Source organism: Orycteropus afer, unplaced genomic scaffold (assembly GCF_000298275.1).
Source record: "Orycteropus afer afer isolate SDZICR_OR568_19922 unplaced genomic scaffold, OryAfe1.0 scaffold00599, whole genome shotgun sequence".
Taxonomy (NCBI): Eukaryota; Metazoa; Chordata; class Mammalia; order Tubulidentata; family Orycteropodidae; genus Orycteropus; species Orycteropus afer.
The window spans coordinates 1468524-1487348 of NW_006922186.1; the positions used below are offsets into that span (position 1 = coordinate 1468524).

The window sequence follows — 18825 nt, forward strand, 5'->3', positions numbered from 1 at the left end:
TGTTGTTATGTGCCGTCGAGTCGGCCCCGACTCATAGCGACCCCTCCTTGGGTTTCCGAGGCAGTATCACTGCAGAAGTAGGATTGCCCAACCTTTTGCATGAATTCCCTTTATTATGTTGAGGAATGTCCCTTCTATTCCTATTTTGCTGAGAGTTTTGATCAGGAATGAGTGTTGGATTTTATCAAATAAGGCCAAACTTCTTAATATGTTACACACATCCTTTTACAATGAGGCAACACTTTTATTTTCAACCTCATATGTAGTCACTTCCCCACGTATACAATACACACCAGCCATACTTGTTTCTAGCTGTTCTCCCATATATTCTTCAGTGTCTTTGTTTATGCCCTTTCTGTTCCTTTCTACCTGGTGAAGTCTTCACCATTCTTCAAAGTCTAGGTCAAATTCCACTCTCTAAATAGAGTATTTCCAGACCCCATGTATGAGAAAAGACTTAATGTTCTCATCTTTTGTTTATACCTCCATTGAACCATAGTCTGACATTTTAAAGAATTGTTTGTGGGCATTTATTTCTTCTCTATCATACTGGAGTACGGCCTATATTTCTGTCACCTAGAAGCAAAGCCTTAACAGTGGATTATGTTGAATGAATGATTCATGCATACATTAGTGAATAAACTAACTGAAAGTCCCGGCTATGAATACTGAAGGCTGCAGTCAGGCAAAGGCCCATCCGAGGATATACGAGGGTGGTCTGACACAGAGATCAGAGGAAAAACAAGATATAACAATAGGGATTTAGCAAGTATTTAGGAAGATAAATCATTCATTCAACTAGTGTTTAAATTGAGCATCTGTCCTTAAGGAAGTAATTCTCTGCACAGAGAAGACGAATATCCTCTTAGTTTCATAGTTCAGGTAGTTTTTATAACAGGGTATCTATATGATGTGTTTTTGGTCTCTGATAATTTATCTAAGTTTCCCTTCCTTCTCAATAGCCCGGAAGCTGAAGAAACTTGGTAACCTGAAACTACAGGAAGAAGGGGAGGCTTCCAGTGCCACCAGCCCCACTGAAGAGCCAACTCAGAAGCTGCCAGTGTCACATATTGAAGGCTATGAGTGTCAGCCCATCTTTCTGAATGTCCTAGAAGCCATTGAACCAGGCGTTGTGTGTGCTGGACATGACAACAACCAGCCCGACTCCTTTGCAGCCCTGCTCTCTAGCCTCAATGAATTGGGCGAGAGACAGCTTGTACATGTGGTCAAGTGGGCCAAGGCCTTGCCTGGTAAGAAAGGGGAAAGTAGGGACATGGTATAAGGGAGACAATATGTAGAGGATATTGCTACAGGCCAGGCACCATGCCCAGTGTTTTTCTCCTCATTAACCCATGTAATCCTCACTATAACCCTAAAGGGGAAGGATTAGTATCATCACTACTTTACATATAAGGGAACTGAGACTCAGGAAACAAGAAGAAAGACAGAATTATACAGTGTCCCATCTGCCTCACATGTACAGACAGCTATCATGCATCCAGGTTCAACCCATAAACAAGGTCAGCAATTTTCCCTATAATCACATAGACATACTCACATATTTTTTTTTTTTGTATGCTCTTCTAAATGTGCACACACAAGTTCACCTCAAAGATAGTCTTGAGCCTGACTGTCATTCTATCTTCAGTGTTACCTTCAGGATCTGTACCATGGAAAGTTTTATAATAAAGTATAGTAGAAAAACCATGGAGTTGAGAGTCAAAACACTTGAGTTCTAATTTTAGCTCGATGGTAAATCATTGTGTGATCCCTGAGCAGATATCTTCTCATTATGGATCTCAATTTCTCCATCTGTATAATGTGGGAAGGATGGTTTGAACTAAATTAATGGTTTTCAAATTTTGCTTCAAGGAATGCTTAACGCTCTTTAAAATCCCTTAGTAGTCAGTGGGAGGAAATGTTGGGAAACAGTGAAGTAATTGTTGTTTTGTGCCATTGAGTTGATTCCCACTCATGGTGACCCTACAGGACAGAGTAGAGCTGTACCATAGGTTTTCCAAGGCTGTAATCTTTACAGGAGCAGATCACCAGCTCTTTTCACACGGGGAGCTGCTGGTGTGTTCAAACCACCAACTTTTCAATTACCAGCCCAGCAGTTAACCAGGGCTCCTTTGGTGAAAAAATTACCAAATTTTTACTAACTTCTGCTTGGATACCTCCAGTAATGGAGAACTCCCTTTTATCCCTAGGCCATCAGTTCTTTGAACAGTTCTGATTATTAAAATACTAGTGCTTGAAGAAGCCTCAGAAATGCTCTGTCCAATGATTCAAAAACTTTAAAAGTTAGATTTTTTTCCTCAAAAGTCTTATTTGCAGATACAAGTAACTGTTGCTGTTATATTTGCAGCCAGAGTGTCTGGCTCAGTGCCCCCCTCACTACCTCAGGGAAGTACCAGTCCTTCCTTGCAGAATCATGAGGCCCCAAGGAACACAGTTTGAAAAAGAGTGATGCATATGATCTTTAAGCATTCTGCTAATCGTGAAATTCCAGGATTCAAAAGTTCATTTGAAACATCAAAAACCACACCTCCTGTTTTGGAATCCATGATTAATCTTCCTTCTTATAATAACTACCATTCTTAGGGAAATTTTTAGTAAGTAAGGCAGTTTCATATGTATATCCTGATTTGATCCACATAAGAATCATGTAAAGTAGCGATTCTTTTCCCTGTTTTACAGATGAAGACACTGAAGCTCTGAGAAGTTATTTGATTGGATTACAGTTGCACAGCCTGAAAGTAGCAGGGCTAGAACTTGAGCCCAGGTGCCCTCCTGACTCCAGATCCCCTCCTCATTTAATTCTACCGTGTAGTCTATGTAATGCCCCTGTAGTTCTGGAGCCCTGGGCTTGACAATGAGGGTCCAAGGCCTCATAAAAGGCCACTTAGGTCAAATGGTGGACTTTCTGCCTTTGAGGACATTGTATTTTGGCTGTGAATCCCCTATTTTGTCTTTTTAACTCACAAGGCCCAGTCACGCCACCAGACCTTACACAACACCTTGCCAGTTTAGGAAGCTGAGGTAAACTGGCCAACATTGGGAAGGAAGCCCAAGGACTCTGGCTGCACATGCACTGCCCCAAAATAGAGGGTTATTACAGGGAGGGAAAAATACAGAAAAGTAAAAAGGGAAAGTTTCTTTAGTTCTTATCACTTACTCATTTGAGTGTTTTGATATCTTGTTTGTAACAGAGCTTCAGTTTAATCTTTCTAACCAATTTCCAAACACTTTACTTGTCCCCCTTTATAAGTTACAGAGCCTTTTCACATATATATGATTCCACCTAATCCTCACCAGAGGAGTCCCGGCTATAGTTGTTATAAGGTGCCCTTGAGTAGGTTCTGACTCAGCCACCCTATGTACAACAAAATGAAACACTGCCTGCTCCTGCACCATCCTCATAATAGTTTCTATGTTTGGACTCATTGCTGCATCCAGACTCATTGCTGCATCCACTGTGTCAGTACATCTCATTAAGGATCTTCCTCTTTTTCACTGACCTCTACTTTACCACACATGGAATCCTTCTCCAGGGGCTGATCCCTCCTGATAATGTGGCCAAAGTATGTGAAATAGAGTCTTGCCATCCTCACTTCTAAGGATCATTCTGGTTGTACCTCTTTTAAGACAGATTTGTTCGTTTTTCTGGCAGTCCATGGTATGTTCAATATTCTTCACCAATACCGTAATTCAAAAACATCAATTCTTCTTTGGTCTTCCTTATTCATTGACCAAATTTCACATGCATATAAGGCAATTGAAAGAACTGTGGCTTGAGTCAGACTTAGCTTAGTCTTCAAGGTGAAATCTTTGCTTTTGAACACTCTAAAGAGGTCTTTTAAGGAAGGTTTGCCCAATGCAATGCATCTTTTAATTTCTTGACTGCTGCTTCCATAGGTGTTGATTGTATATCCAAATAAAGTGAAAACTTAGACAGCTTCAGTATATTCTCCATTTATCTTGATGTTGCTGATTGGTCCAGTTGTGAGGATTTGCATTTTCTTTATGTTGATTTGTAATCCATATTGAAGCCTTTGCTCTTCATCAGTAAGTCCTTCAAGTCATCTTCACTTTCAGCAAGCAAGCTTGTGTCATCTGTATATCACAGGTTGTTAATGAGTCTTCCTCCAATCCTGCTGCCATGTTCTTCTTCATATAGCCCAGTTTCTCAGATTATTTGCTCAGCATACAGATTGAATAATTATGGTGAAAATATACCACTGTAGCACACACTTTTCCTGATTTTAAACCATGCTGTATCCCCTTGTTCTGTTTCAAAAACTACTTCTTGGTCTGTATACAGGTTCTATAGGAGCACAATTAAGTGTTCTGGAATTCCCATTCTTCACAATGTTATCCATAATTTGTTATGATCTACACAGTCAAATGCATTTGTAGAGTAAACAAAATACAGGTAAATATCTTTCTGCTATTCTCTGCTTTCACCCAACTAATTATCTTCAGCAAAATTTTACTTTTATGTGATATTAATGATATTGTTCAATAATTTCCCTGCTATGTTGGGTCACCTTTCTTTGGAATGGGTACAAATATGAATCTCTTCCAGGCAGTTGGCCAGGTAGCTGTCTTCCAAATTTCTTGGCATAAATGAGTGACCATTTCCAGCATTACATCCTTTTGTTGCAACATCATTACTTGGTATTTCATCAATTCCTGGAGCTTTTTTTTTTTTTTTGCCTGTGCCTTCACTGAAGCGTGGACTTGTTTCTTTAGTACTGTTGGTTCTGGATGATATGCTACCTCATGAAATAGTTGAATATCAAGCAATTCTTTTTGGTACAGTGACTCTGTGTATTCCTTCCATCTTCTTTGGATGCTTCCTACATCATTCAGTATTTTGCCCATGTTGTTGTTGTTGTTGTTATTTGCCGTCGAGTTGGCCCCGACTCATAGCGACCCCTCCTTGGGTTTCCGAGGCAGTATCACTACCGAAGTAGGATTGCCCAACCTTCCTTCATACAATCCTTCAATATTGCAACTCAAGGCTTGGATATTTTCCTCAGTTCTTTCAGCTTCAGTACAATATTACCAAATATGTGGTGCATATTTTACTAGTGGTATGTTGGGGTCCCTGGTGATGCAGATGGTTAACATGCTGGGTTGCTATCCCAAAGGTTGGCAGTTTGAGTCCATCCAGAGCATCCCAGAGGAAAGGTCTGACGATTTACTTCCAAAAAATCAACCATAAAATCCTATGGAGAACAGTCCTCTGACACACATGGGCTTGCCATAAGTCAGAGCCAACACAATGGCAATTGATAACTGGAAATCTTCAGCACAATCCCAAACACACTGCCGTGGAGTTGGATCCAACTCATAGCGACCCATTTTATGTATGAAGGCTCAGGGAAGTTAACTATCTTACCTAACTTGGTAACTTGCAAATGGAGCCAGAACTTGAACACAAACCCTCTGACTTCCAATTCACAAGTTATCTTGAAAATAACTTAGTGCACATCAGTAAGGCTGAATCCATATGGGTGAATGTCACTGCATTTGCTCAGCCCAACCACCAAGAAGGAAGCCCTCTCCTGACATTAATGAGCCTGCAAATCAATGTCATTTCAGCATCTAATTTGCCTTAGGAAATGATCTCTAACCTTCAGTTATTTAAAAGAATAGTTCTCTTCCAAAGTCAATTACCACATTCATAAGAACTGTTATTCATATTAATTAGCTAATAGTTTAATTAATTTGCTTATTTAATAGATTGAGTTCCTGTCCTATTTGGGAACTGTGCTAGGCATCTAATCAAATAAATTTTGTTGTAAGTTTTTGACGATGGTGATAATACCTGGAAATTGCATAGCAGAATACCTGGCACATTAATAATTGGTAGCTACTAATCAGAGATGAATGAATAGATTGTGAGTACAGAGTATGTTTAGAATCAGATGTATCTAGTCTGGAATCCTAGTTATACATTATGTGACCTTGAAAAGAATCACATCTCCAAGTTTTCTCATTTGTAGAGATGGTAGAACAGTCTCTACTTTGCAAATTGTTATCAACATTAAAGATTGTGTATAAAGAGCATATATTACAGTAATTAAAATACAGTAGGTGCTCTATAAATGATAACTCATTCTTATGACATTTGAGTGCTAAACTGAAACTTTCAATAAGCTCAGTTTACATTACTACTAACCCACCAGCCACTCCTCGGAAGGAAGGTTGGGCAATCCTACTTCCGTAGTGATAACTGCCTCAGAAACCCAAGGAGGGGTCGCTATGAGTCGGGGCCGACTCGATGGCAAATAACAACAACAACAACAACCTTGCCTAGAATTTTATGCACAGGCTTCAAGGTTGAATCATCTACATTGAAGACCTTGGCTGGCAGGCGCACTAGGGCAAAGATTTCCACACTGAACTTTTTTGGGCCTTTTATTTTCCCCAGACTACACATGAGACTACAGGCTTCCACTTGCCAGTTACTAAAAAAAATGATGTTTATTGGATTTTCATAAGAAAATAGTCACAGTCTCAAAGACTATGTCAGCTTCCTAACCCACTTGGTGTGTTTCAAAACCTGAGGATGATTCCTCTGTATCTCTCCAAAACAGCCTAATACTGTTAACACAGTGCCAGATTCATGTTGAATGAATGTGTGCCTAAGGGAATCTGTAGGTTGGGGTATTGCTTCCTCAAGTTATCTACTGATAGCAATGCTTACCTGAGCAGATGACTTCAAAGGCGAGGGAACAAAGGTATTAGAGAATAGAATTAGGTATCGTAATCAAATTAAACTCCCATGGGCGATGATTGTGGATACAAGTAAAATGAAATCCTTAACAATTTCAATCTTTTCTCCATTTATCATGATGTTGTTTATTGGTTCAATTGTGAGGATTTTTGTTTTCATTTGTTGAGGTGTAATCCATACTGAAGACTGTAGTCTTTGATCTTCATCAGTAGGTGCTTCAAGTCTATTTAATTTTCAGCAAGCAAGATTGTGTTCATATCACAGTTGTTAGTGAGTCTTCCTCCAATCCTGATGCTATATTCCTCTTCAAAGATCCCAGCCTCTCATATTATTTGCTCTGTGTATGCAGATTGAAAAAGCATGGTGAAAGGATACAACCCTGACACACACCCTTCCCGATTGGAAACCATGCAATATCCCCTTGTTCTGTTCAAATGACAGCCACTGATCTATGTACAAGTTCCTCTTGAGAACAATTATGTGTTCTGGAATTCCCACTCTTCATAATGTTATCCAGAATTTGTTATGATCCATACAGTCAAATAACTTTGCATAATCTAGTCAATGAAACACAGGTAAATATCCTTTTGGTATTCTTTTCTTTCAGCCAAGATCCATCTGACATCACCAATGATATTCCTCATTCCATGTCCTCTTCTGAATCCAGCCTGAATTTCTGGAAGTTCTCTGTCAATATACTACTTCAATCATTTTTTAAATTATCTTCAGCAAAATTTTACTTGCATGTGATATTAATGATACTTTTTGATAATTTCTGCATTCTGCTGGATTACCTTTCTTTGGAATGGGCACAAATATGGATCTCTTCCAGTCAGTTGGCCAGGTAGCTGTCCTCCAAATTTCATGGAATAAATGAATAAGTGCCTCCAGCACTGCATCTGTTTGCTGAAACATCTCAATGGGTATTCTGTCAATTCCTGGAACCTTGTTTTTCACCAATGCCTTCATTGTAGCCTGAACTTCTATCTTCAATACCATTGGTTCTTGAACATATGCATCCTCCTGAAATGGTTGGACATCAACCAATTCCTTTTGATACAGCGACTCTGTGTATCCCTCTTGATGCTTCCTGCATCATTCACTATTTTTCCCATAGAATCTTCAATATTGCAATTCAAGGCTTGAAATTTTCTTCAATTCTTCCAGCCTGCAAAGTGCCAAGCATGTTCCTCTGTTTTGATTTTCTAACTTTAGGTCTTTACACATTTCATTATAATACTTTGTCTTCTCGAGCCACCCTGTGAAATCTTCTGTTCAGCTCTTTTAATGTCATCATCTCTTCCATTTGCTTTAGCTATTCTCTATTCAAAATCAAGTTTCAGAGTCTCTTCTGACATCCATTTTGGACTTTCCTTCCTTTCTTCTTTTGTTAATGACCTTTTTCTTTCTTCATGCATGATGTTCTTGATATCATCCCACAATTTATCTGGTCTCCAGCCATTGGTGTTCAGTGCATCAAATTGATTCTTCATGTGGTTTCTAAATTTAGGTTGGATATAATCAAGATTATATTTTGGCTCTCATGGACTTATTTAAATTTTCTTCTGCTTCAACCTGAACTTGCAAATTAGCACTTGATGGTCTGTTCCATAGTCATCTCCTGGCCTTATTTTAACTGATGGAATTGAGCTTCTCCATCACCTCCTTCCACAGATGTATTCTATTTAATTCCTGTGTATTCCATCTGGCAAGGTCCACATGTATAATCCCCTGTTTATGTTGTTGAAAAAAAAAAAGTATTTCAAATGAATAAATTGTTGTTCTTGCAAAATTATATCATGCAGTCTCTTGCATCACTTTTATCAATGTGGCTGTATTTTTCAACTACTAATGCGTCTGCTTTGTTTCCAACTTTTGCATTCCAACCACCAGTAATTATCAATACATCTTGATTGCACACTTGGTCAGTCTCAGACTACAAAACTTGGTAAAAATCTTTAGTTTCTTCATCTTTGGATTCAGTGGTTAGTGTATAAATTTTAACAATAATAGTATTAACTGGTCTTCTTTGCAGGCATATATGGATACTATCCTATCACTGACAGCATTGTACTTCAGGAGAGATCTCGAAATGTTCTTTTTGATGATGAATACACTACCATTCCTCTTTAATTTGTCATCCCAGGCATAGTAGACCATATGATTGTCTGACTCAAAATGGCCAACTCCAGTCCGTTTCAGCTCACTAATGCTGGGATGATCTTTATGCATTCCATTTCATTTTTGACAACTTCCAATTTCCTTAGATTCATACTTTATACATTCCACATTCTGATTATTAATGGATGTTTTCAGCTTTTTCTTCCTCTTTTGAGTCCTATACCATCAGCACATGAAGGTAGTGCAGGCTTTACTCCATCTGTTTCATTACATCAACTCTACTTTGAAGAGACAACTCTTGCCAGTCATAGTTTGAGTGCCTTCCAACCTCAGGGGCTCTTCTTCTGGCACTATATCAGAAATTGTTTCACTGCTATTCATAAGGTTTCAGTGGCCAATTTTTTCAGAAGTGCATGACCCCGTCCTTCTTCTCAGTCTGTCTTAGTCTGGAAGCTCCACTGAAACCTATCCACCATGGGTCACCCTGCTGGCATTTGAAATGCTAGTGGCATAGCTTCCAGCCTCACAGCAACACATAAGCCACCACAGTACAACAAAGTGACACATGAGTGGTAGCAATAAGCATTATTATTATTATAAGTATTACACTATATCAGAAAAGTTTAGTGATTGAGAGCACGGGCTTTCGAGTCAGACTGCTTGGTTTTGGAACCTGCTCTGATAATTACTAGGAGCTCTGGTAGCATAGTGCCTAAGGCACTTGACTACTAACCAGAAGGCTTGTGGTTCAAACCCACCAGCCATTCCTCAGAAGGAAGGTTGGGCAATCTACTTCCACAGTGATACTGCCTCAGAAAGCAAAGGGGGGGGGTCGCTATGAGTTGGGTCCAACTCCATGGCAAATAACAACAACTGCCAATTACTAGCTGTGTGATCTTGGGCAAGTTCCTTAACCTCTCATGACTCAGTTTTACAGATCTACAGAATGATGATGATAATTGTACTTACTTTATTGTATTTCTGTGAGGATTAAATGAGTATATGTAAATAACATGCTTAGAAAAGAGTTCATTGATTGTAATCAGCCAGTAAATGTTAGATTGTTATTCTCTTCCAACTGAAAATGCTCTTTTTTGTTTCCATCCTCATTCCATGTGAGCTTTATAATAGCATCTCAGTAAAGTATAGAGGGCAAGGAACTTTTGCCCCACAATGTAGTTTGTTGTTTTTGCTCCCACCACTCAGCAGACACCATATGGTCCCTAGGCTCTTCAGGGACTGCCCGACTGCCAGATTTGTGGCTCAGCAGAGGCCTAGACTTTGTTCAGCCCATCAGTGTCCAGTCTGATCACTGCCTCTGTCCTTCCTTTCCAGGTTTCCGCAACTTGCATGTGGATGACCAGATGGCAATCATTCAGTATTCGTGGATGGGACTTATGGTGTTTGCTATGGGCTGGCGATCCTTCACCAATGTCAACTCCAGGATGCTCTACTTCGCTCCCGATCTGGTTTTCAATGAGTAAGTGCTCCTAGGTCCAGGCCTCATATAAGCAGAGCAGCCTGTCCAGGCCTGGATAGTGGTGGTAAGGGTGGTAGGGGTAGTGGGTTAAGGAATAACTCATTTGATATACAGGTGAGGTAATGGAAGCCCCAGACAGCCAGTCCAATCTGAGATGGTTTTGCCTGAGCTGGAAGATAAATTGCTGGAAAGTGATGAGAGGGGGTGCTGCTGCTGCTGCTGCTGCTGCTGCTGTTGCTGAAGCCATTCCTTTCCCTGGTATTTTGGCTACTTCTGATCTGCTTTGTGGTTTATGTCAGAATTCCATGTAAAGGCCCCTCCCTTTTACTTTGAAAAACATAGGAAAGGAGTAGAGATAGTCTGGCTGTGAGGGCTGAAATTCCTTTGATTCCTTTTCAATCACTGAGAGTTCCTGCTAGCCATCATTTGTTGAGCAAATACTATGTGTCAGTACTAGGTAGATACTTTCTTTTATAACAGCTTGATGGGGTAGCAACTGTAATCCTCCTTTTCTCTTTAGATTGTGATGAAATATATACATAATAAAACATACACAATCTCAGCAATTTCTATGGTACATGTAAAATTAAGTGACATTGATGTAATTCAATTTTTAGGGGGCTGAGGAAAGTAGTGTTCAGTAAGAAGCAGCAGCTTGCCTAAGATTGCACAGCTAGGGAGTGTTGCAGCTGGAATTCAAATTTAGAACTCCTTTGCTCCAACTCTAGGATCCTGCCCATGAAGAATCAGAAGACCTTAACTTTCTGGGTAGTTCTAATGGCACTGCAGTGTTCCTAGCTCCCAAGAGTTTTGAATTCCATGTTACCCTTACAATTTTTAACTTGAAGATTTTAACCAGCACACTATCTCCTGCCTTTAGATCGTGTTAGACACAGCCTCAAGATCTCTGGTTGTTTTTGTGGCTTTCCTCTTTCATCCTTATTCCAAATGCACAGGACACTTTTTACAAGGGAGAGAAGAATCACATATTGATTAAATATGTCCCCAGCTCCTAGTACAGGGTCTGATATGGAGGAGGAATGCAAGTAGTATTAGTTTGCTACAACTGGAGGCTACTGCTAGCCATTATTTGTTGAGCAACTATTTTGTGCCAGAACTACGCTATGTACTTTGTAAATGTCATCTCAGTGAGTCCTCATGGAAACCAAAGAGATTTTTCCTTTTTATAGACAATCCTGTTTTTATGGATGAGAAAAGGCAGGCTCAGCAAAATAAACTGACTCTCCCAAGGTCACACAGCTAGTGCATGTTGGAGGCAAGATTCAAGTGTATGTTTGTGAAATTCCAAGGTCCTTTATTGTCTCACGATGGTAATTGATGGGGAGGAGAAGTTCCACTACTCTCTGTCTGTGTGACCTTGGCCTAGTCATTTCCTTTCTGTTAGAAACAGGTTTAATTAATGCCTGCCCTGCTGCCAGCTCTATCCTTTATGAATTAGACAAGAGATAAGATTTTGGAATTATACTTTTCTGGACAAAAACCTCAGCTCTACTATCTCCTACATCTATTTCTTGGAAGAAGACCTTTAACTTCCTTCTTCTGTTAATAACAATAACTGTTAGAGCTCCGTCGGCACTCAACGACCACACCACACACCAGGGTACCCAACAGGAGATTTTATTAAGGAGGCAAAAGGGCGCCTGCACTGAGGAAGGACAGAAGAAGAAGAGGAGGAAGAAGAAGAGGAGAAGAGGAAGAAGAGAAGAAGAAAGAAAGAGGAAGAAGGGAAGAAGGGGAGAGAGGAAGAAGAGGAAGAGGAAGAGCAGGGGAGAAGGTGGTCTTATATAGACCTGGGGTTAGGAGGTTGTACATCAGAGCTGGGGGAAGAGGTCTTAAGCTATCAGAGGCTATGTTGCCTTTTAAAATTTGCGCCTTGCAGGAAGCTCACTTTCGACTTCCTTTAACTAACTTATGACCTTGGGTGGGGCAGCAGGGAATGAAGAAGAACCCGGAAGAGTCACGCAAGATGGCGTGGCATATCTCTAACAATAACGAAATCCAAACTTATTGCTGTGGAGTTGATTCCAACTCATGGCAACCCTTTAGGAAAGAGTAGAACTGCTCCATAGGGTTTCCAAGGCTGTAATCTTTATGGAAGCAGACTGCCACATCATTCTCCCATAGAATGAATAGTGGGTTTGAATAGCCAACCTTTTGATCAGCAACCGAGTCTTCAACCACAGTGGCACCAGGGTCCCTTTTTAAATTGTATATTGTGATGAGTAAATTGGAACTCATGGATGAAAAATCCTGACCCATAGTAGACAAAATACAAAAGAACTCCCTTTCTGATATGCCCTAATACCAATAATACACTTCTCTAATACCAATAATCTTCTTATGTCTGCTGTTTAAGGTCCCTCTATGGAGTTGTGAATGGAGCTGGCCAGAAAAATCTTCCCAAGGAATTTGAGCCAGTCTCACCACAGAGAATCCCTTTTGTCAGGGAAGGAATTGACCTCCCCTCCCCTCCACCCCTCTAACCCAGAAGAGGCTTAAAATAAAATCTACAGGGCAGTGGTTCCTTCCAGTACCGCTATGCCATGTGGGGGAAAGTGAGTGTCCCCAGCTGCCCTCTCCCAACCCAGCCAGCCTTGGTAGTTAGAAGTTAAGAATAAACTCTGGACTTTTGGCATAACCCGCTCTGTGGTTTCCAGGCTTCCAAAGAGTTACCTATGATACCATCATCTGGAACAGGCCTTGCATGTCTCCATTCCTGGTTATTTTGATCTCCTACCCACACTCTAATGTGTCCTTGAGTGTTTGAGGACACCTATACCAGCTTTCCTAGAACCATGAAGTTTTGAGGGCTTTGCAAGGTGATAATTGGCTGTTTTCTAAGTCTTAATTTCCTTCTCTGCTTCTGAATTAGTACGTGACACCCCACCACCACTTTCTGAACCTGTACCATCCACTTTATTCAAAGGCACCATAAGGTCTAGGGGCTAGCCCACCAACTCCAAGGGCTCCCAAAACAACAAGCTCCCTTCTTTTTATAGGAACTTACTAATTAGAACTCTCACAGTACCTACAAACATCTAGACCAGTGTTTCTCAACAGGAATGCTGCTGACATTTTAGGAGGAATAGTTCATTGTGTAGGATGGTACTGAGCATTAGAATATGTTTAACATTCTTGGCCTGTCCACTAAATAATAAATAGGACCTTAGTCACTGTGACAACTCAAACTGTCCCTACACATTACTACCACCCACTTATGAGGCAGCACCACTCCAGTTGAGGCTCTCTGATCAGGAGACTGAGGCCCCAAGAGAAAGACAGATACTTTTCCAAGTTGAACCAACTCATTTGCTGATCCCTCTGACACCAAACTGTCATCATCCCTGCTTCTTCCTTTCCTCCCTCCTTTGTGGAGAGCTCATGTTGTTGCAGTAATGGGTTTGAACTCTAGTTGTATAATCTTGGATAAATTGCTGAACTTCTCTGAGCCTCAGTCTCCTCATCTGTAGAATGGTGAATAGAATCATAATGTCATTTGCTGAGCACCTACTATATGCCAGGTGCTGTGTTCAGTGCTTTGCAATCATCATTGCCCCTCTCATCCACTCTCCTTTATTCCACCTATCCTTGCTCTTTCTGAATCCCATTCTTTTCCTTCCTTTTCTCCCCTGTCTTCTCCTCTCATTTTCTTTTCTTTAACTCTCCCCCTATTCTCTTGTGACCTTTTCTCCCCTTTTCTTCTCCGTTCTGAATCATTTCCTTTGTTTCTCCTCCTACTCTCCTCTCTCCACCTTCTTTCTACTTGGGACCTGCGGCAATGTTACAGCAATCCTCCATGCAGGGACTTGCTTTCAATTGTAAAAAGACTACAGTGTTGTCATCAACAGAGGATTGGGGGAATACAAGGGAGACTGAGCAGGGCCAGGTCCCAGGGTTAACAGATCTTACTAAAAGTTTTTCTAGGTGAAAGACCTTCAGGCAACACTGTTCTGGTCAATTGACTTGTGATAACTATGTAAACACTCTCTTTCCAGTCAGGCCTTAGCCTGAATACATCTACACCAACTCCCTCCTTCCAGGCTTTGCTCATCCTTTAGTCCAGGCTAGTAGTTTTGGGAACAAAACGGCAAAGCACAGTCTTCAAATCCATTCCAGGAGGTCTCTGTCATCATGATTATTGTATGGGTGTGAAATTCCCTTCCATTTCTCTGCATGCTATGATATCAGTTTCTGACACACACACACACACACACACACACTTGGCTTCTGAAGTTCGAAAACCCAGGAAGGCCTGGTGGCCCAAGAAGCAGGAAGATGCTATATCTTCTATCAGAGGTATATTAGGTATGTCATGGCCAGTCATACAGAGAGGTTGCTCCTCCCTGAGAAGGCTGCCCAAACCTTGCTCATTTATTCATACCATTTATAGGAGTTAATGTGATAATATGATCACAAATTACTATAATTAAGTATCTAACACATGTTTAAGCTCCTCACTTGTGACAAGGAATGGCCAGATTATGAAGAAGTGGGCTTCCCTTCAGTTGTTGTTGTTGTTGTTAAGTGCCGTTGAGTCGTTTCCGACTCATAGCGACCCCATGCACAGTAGAACGAAACACTGCCCGATCCCTTGCCAGCCCCACAATCTCTGCTATACTTGAGCTCATCATCGCAGCCACCGTGTCAATCCATCTCGTTGAAGGCCTCCCCCTCTTTCGTTGACCCTCCACCCTACCAAGCATGACATCCTTCTCCAGGGAATGGTCCCTTCTGACAACATGATGAAGTCTGGCCATTCTTGCTTTCAAGGAGCATTCTGGCTGCACTTCCTCCAGGACAGATCTGTTAGTTCTTTTAGCAGTCCATAGTACTTTCAGCATTCTCCGCCAGCACCACAACTCAAAAGCATCAACTTTTCTTTGGTCTTCCTTATTCATTGTCCAGCTCTCACATACATACGAGGTGATTGGAAATGTCATGGCTTGTGTCAGGTGCACCTTAGTCCTCAAGGAGATATCCTTGCTCCTCAGCACTTGAAACAGTTCCTTCGCAGTTGACTTTCCCAATGCTACACATCGTCTAATGTCCTGAATGCTGCTTCCGTTGACATCAATTGTAGAACCAAGCAACGTGAATTCTTTGACAACCTCAATCTTCTCTCCATTTATTGTGATGCTGCTCATTGGTCCAGTTGTGAGGATTTTTGTTTTCTTTATATTGAGATAAAACACACACCACACTGTATTCTTCAACCTTCATCAGTAGGTGCCTTAAGTCATCCTCACTTTCAGCAAGCAAAGTTGTATCATCTTCATATCTCAGGTTGTTAATGATTCTTCCTCCAATCCTGATACCACGTTTTTCTTCATATAGTCCAGCTTCCCTTCAGTAGGCATCATTTAGTTTAGATATTCATTTATTAGACTTGGGAAGCATTGGAATTCATTTTGAAAAGGTAATGTGGAATCTCTTCCCCTGAGAGGTTTTAAAGAAATGATTAAGTTTCTAATACAGGAAATGGCATTCAAAGCAAGATAAAGGGTGATTGACAGGTTGAACACCTGTGTTATTGTTGTTATGTGCCGTCGAATCAGACCTGACTCATAGCGACCCCTCCTTGGGTTTCCGAGGCAGTGTCACTACAGAAACAGATTGCCCAACCTTCCTTCCAAGGAGTGGCTGGTGAGTTTGAACCGCCAGCCTTCTGGTTAGCAGTCAAGTGTGGTATGTGAGAATCCTGATATCCTTATATTAAGAGCTGATTTCTATGGCCTTTTCCCTAGAGATCCTCCAAGTTGGGCTGTCTGAGAAGCAGGTCTTATCTCTAACTATAGCTAGAATATTACAGCTGTAGTCAGGGAGACCATATGCCTGTTCATTTGGTTAGGGTTTCCTGTCCCAGTTTCAGGAAACAAGAAGGGCAAGAAGACCTGGAAATTCCATGTACTAACCCATATCCTTCCCATAGGGGATAAATAATTATCAGAATGTCAGGATTTTTGAAAAAGAGGGGGAAAAAAGGAGAAGGAAAAAAAGGGGGGGAGAAGAACAACCGTGATCCTTGTCATTAAGGCAGCAGCAGAAGAAACAGTAGGCTCTTTTTAGAGAACCTGGAGAGGGGAGGGCAACCAGAGGAGTTCCTTCTGGCATTGTTTTAAGCCTCCTAGTCACTCCTCTTCTTCCTCTGTGTTTCTTCTTCCTAGGTACCGCATGCACAAGTCCCGGATGTACAGCCAGTGTGTCCGAATGAGGCACCTCTCACAAGAGTTTGGATGGCTCCAAATCACCCCCCAGGAATTCCTGTGCATGAAGGCATTACTGCTGTTCAGCATTAGTAAGTGCCTGGAGGGACAATTAGTGCCCCTGGAGACATGAAGACTCAGACGAGAAGTGGGCTGTTTCTACCATTTTTAAAAAGGTTATCAATTGAAAAGCCAGCCCCTGGAAATCTCCCAATTTGTTCCCTTTCCCAATCTCACTGTTCCTCAGCACTTTTTTTCCTAACAAAGACCAATTTCATGGATAGAGACCATTTCTTTGCTAGAATTCACCTTCCACCCCTACCTGCCCTTTGATCTTTGGGATCCAAGGTCATTTTGACCAGTTGTAACCAATCTGGGAGTTTTCCCGTAGCTTCTGTTTCCTATAGGAAACAGGCTAGAACCACCTTATACCTCCTTGCAAGGAAATAGAACAAGAGGGATGCCTCCTTGAAGGAATCTTCTCTTCTGCCAATAGTACAATAGTAGGAGGTCTATGTAAGCAACTCAAACCAAAAAGAAAAATCAAACCCTTTATTATACAGTTTATTCTGACTCATTGATCTTATAGGATACAATAGAACTGCCCCTTAGGGTTTGCAAGGTTATACATCTTTGTGGAAACAGGCTGCTGAGTACTTAACCCCTGTACCACCGGGGCTCCTTGTTAGCAACTCATACAGGGTTTATTTGGCAGCCAAAGAACCTTTCTTTAATGTCTCTTCTAAGCAGAATGCTGTCTTAGTCTCTGTGAGGGAGAAAGGAGAAAAAATTTGATATTCAAAGCCATGTGTTTTAATTGTCTAAATTAGGGCTGGACTATGGACAAGATATAATCATAAGTCCTGAAAAAAAAAGGGTAAATGAGAAAACTAAGAAAAAGTTTTCACAAATTTTATTTACCTGATTTCCTTTTGATTAAGTCCAGCTAGCCTTTTCCCAAGACCTCCCTCGCAGCCTGAAAGCATAAGGCACACAGACTTCAGCTGACAGGAAGCCAAGTAGATAGTTCCCTCCCTGTGGGGTGACAGTCAAGTTTGTTGTCAGAAACCTTAGTGCTTTTTCTAATGTTCCTTCCTGGGCATGCTTTCTTTCTCCATTCTGTCTTCATCCTATGTCAGTTCCTGTGGATGGGCTGAAAAATCAAAAATTCTTTGATGAACTTCGAATGAACTACATCAAGGAACTTGATCGTATCATTGCATGCAAGAGAAAAAATCCCACATCCTGCTCAAGGCGCTTCTACCAGCTCACCAAACTCCTGGACTCTGTGCAGCCTGTAAGCAAAAGATGGAGGGTGCTTTGTCAGGGAAAGTAACCTGATAGAGCCAAGTGATAACATGCTCCTCTGGGCTCTGACAACATCTGTTAGGAGGTGCTTCCATCACTCTCTGGCTTTGAGTGTGGTCCAGAAAGAAAACACAGTGGAAAAGAAAGGAACACAGGTCACAGTGTTCCAGCTGGATGTTGTGAAAGAGGTGGAGGAGTTGAGAACCGAGAAGTTGGGACTCAGGAAAGGGGTTTAGAGCAGATGAGTCCTCTAGACAGATAAAACAGACTTGAGTGTTTTTCGCCTCTCCCTGAGTCATGTGTGTGTGTGAGTTTGTGTGTGTGTGTGTTGGGTAAGAGGAACACCTAGTCCTGAGTCAGAGAACTTGCAATAGTGTAAAAGATCTCTTGGGAGCCCTCAATCACTCCCTTGAGACTATTTAACACAGAGACACACAATCTCATGAGAGAGGGCCAAGGGACGGGGGTGGAAATAAAAGGAACAGGAATCAGAGGTGGGGGGAGATCCTAGCAGAAGCCAACTCTTCATCAACCCTGTGCTCTCCTTCTTTTATTCCCCTTGCAGATTGCACGAGAGCTGCATCAGTTCACTTTTGACCTGCTAATCAAGTCTCACATGGTGAGCGTGGACTTTCCGGAAATGATGGCAGAGATCATCTCTGTTCAAGTTCCCAAGATCCTTTCTGGGAAAGTCAAGCCCATCTATTTCCATACACAGTGAAGCTTTGAAAGCCCCCATTGCTACACCCACCCCACTCCCCTTTTCAAATGTATTCTGCCTGTTATAATTCTGCACTACTTCTCTGCAGTGCCTTGGGGAATTTCCTCTATTGATGTATACAGTCTGTCATGAAGATGGTCTTTAGTTCTATTTGCTGGGCTTTTTCCCCCCTCTCTTCCTCCTTTTCTCCCTATCCAACCTTCCCATGGGTCATGCATCTTCA

General features: G+C 41.3%; 1 protein-coding gene across 1 annotated transcript in view; it reads left to right on the plus strand.

The window, feature by feature from the left end:
• Positions 1 to 18602, plus strand: part of AR (androgen receptor) — a 411187-nt gene extending 392585 nt beyond the window's left edge. The window contains exons 4-8 of the mRNA XM_007956285.2: positions 963 to 1250; positions 10205 to 10349; positions 16535 to 16665; positions 17713 to 17870; positions 18447 to 18602. Of these exons, the coding sequence (XP_007954476.1) occupies positions 963 to 1250; positions 10205 to 10349; positions 16535 to 16665; positions 17713 to 17870; positions 18447 to 18602 (878 nt within the window). The remainder of the gene's footprint in view (positions 1 to 962; positions 1251 to 10204; positions 10350 to 16534; positions 16666 to 17712; positions 17871 to 18446) is intronic.
• Positions 18603 to 18825: the final 223 nt, after the last annotated feature.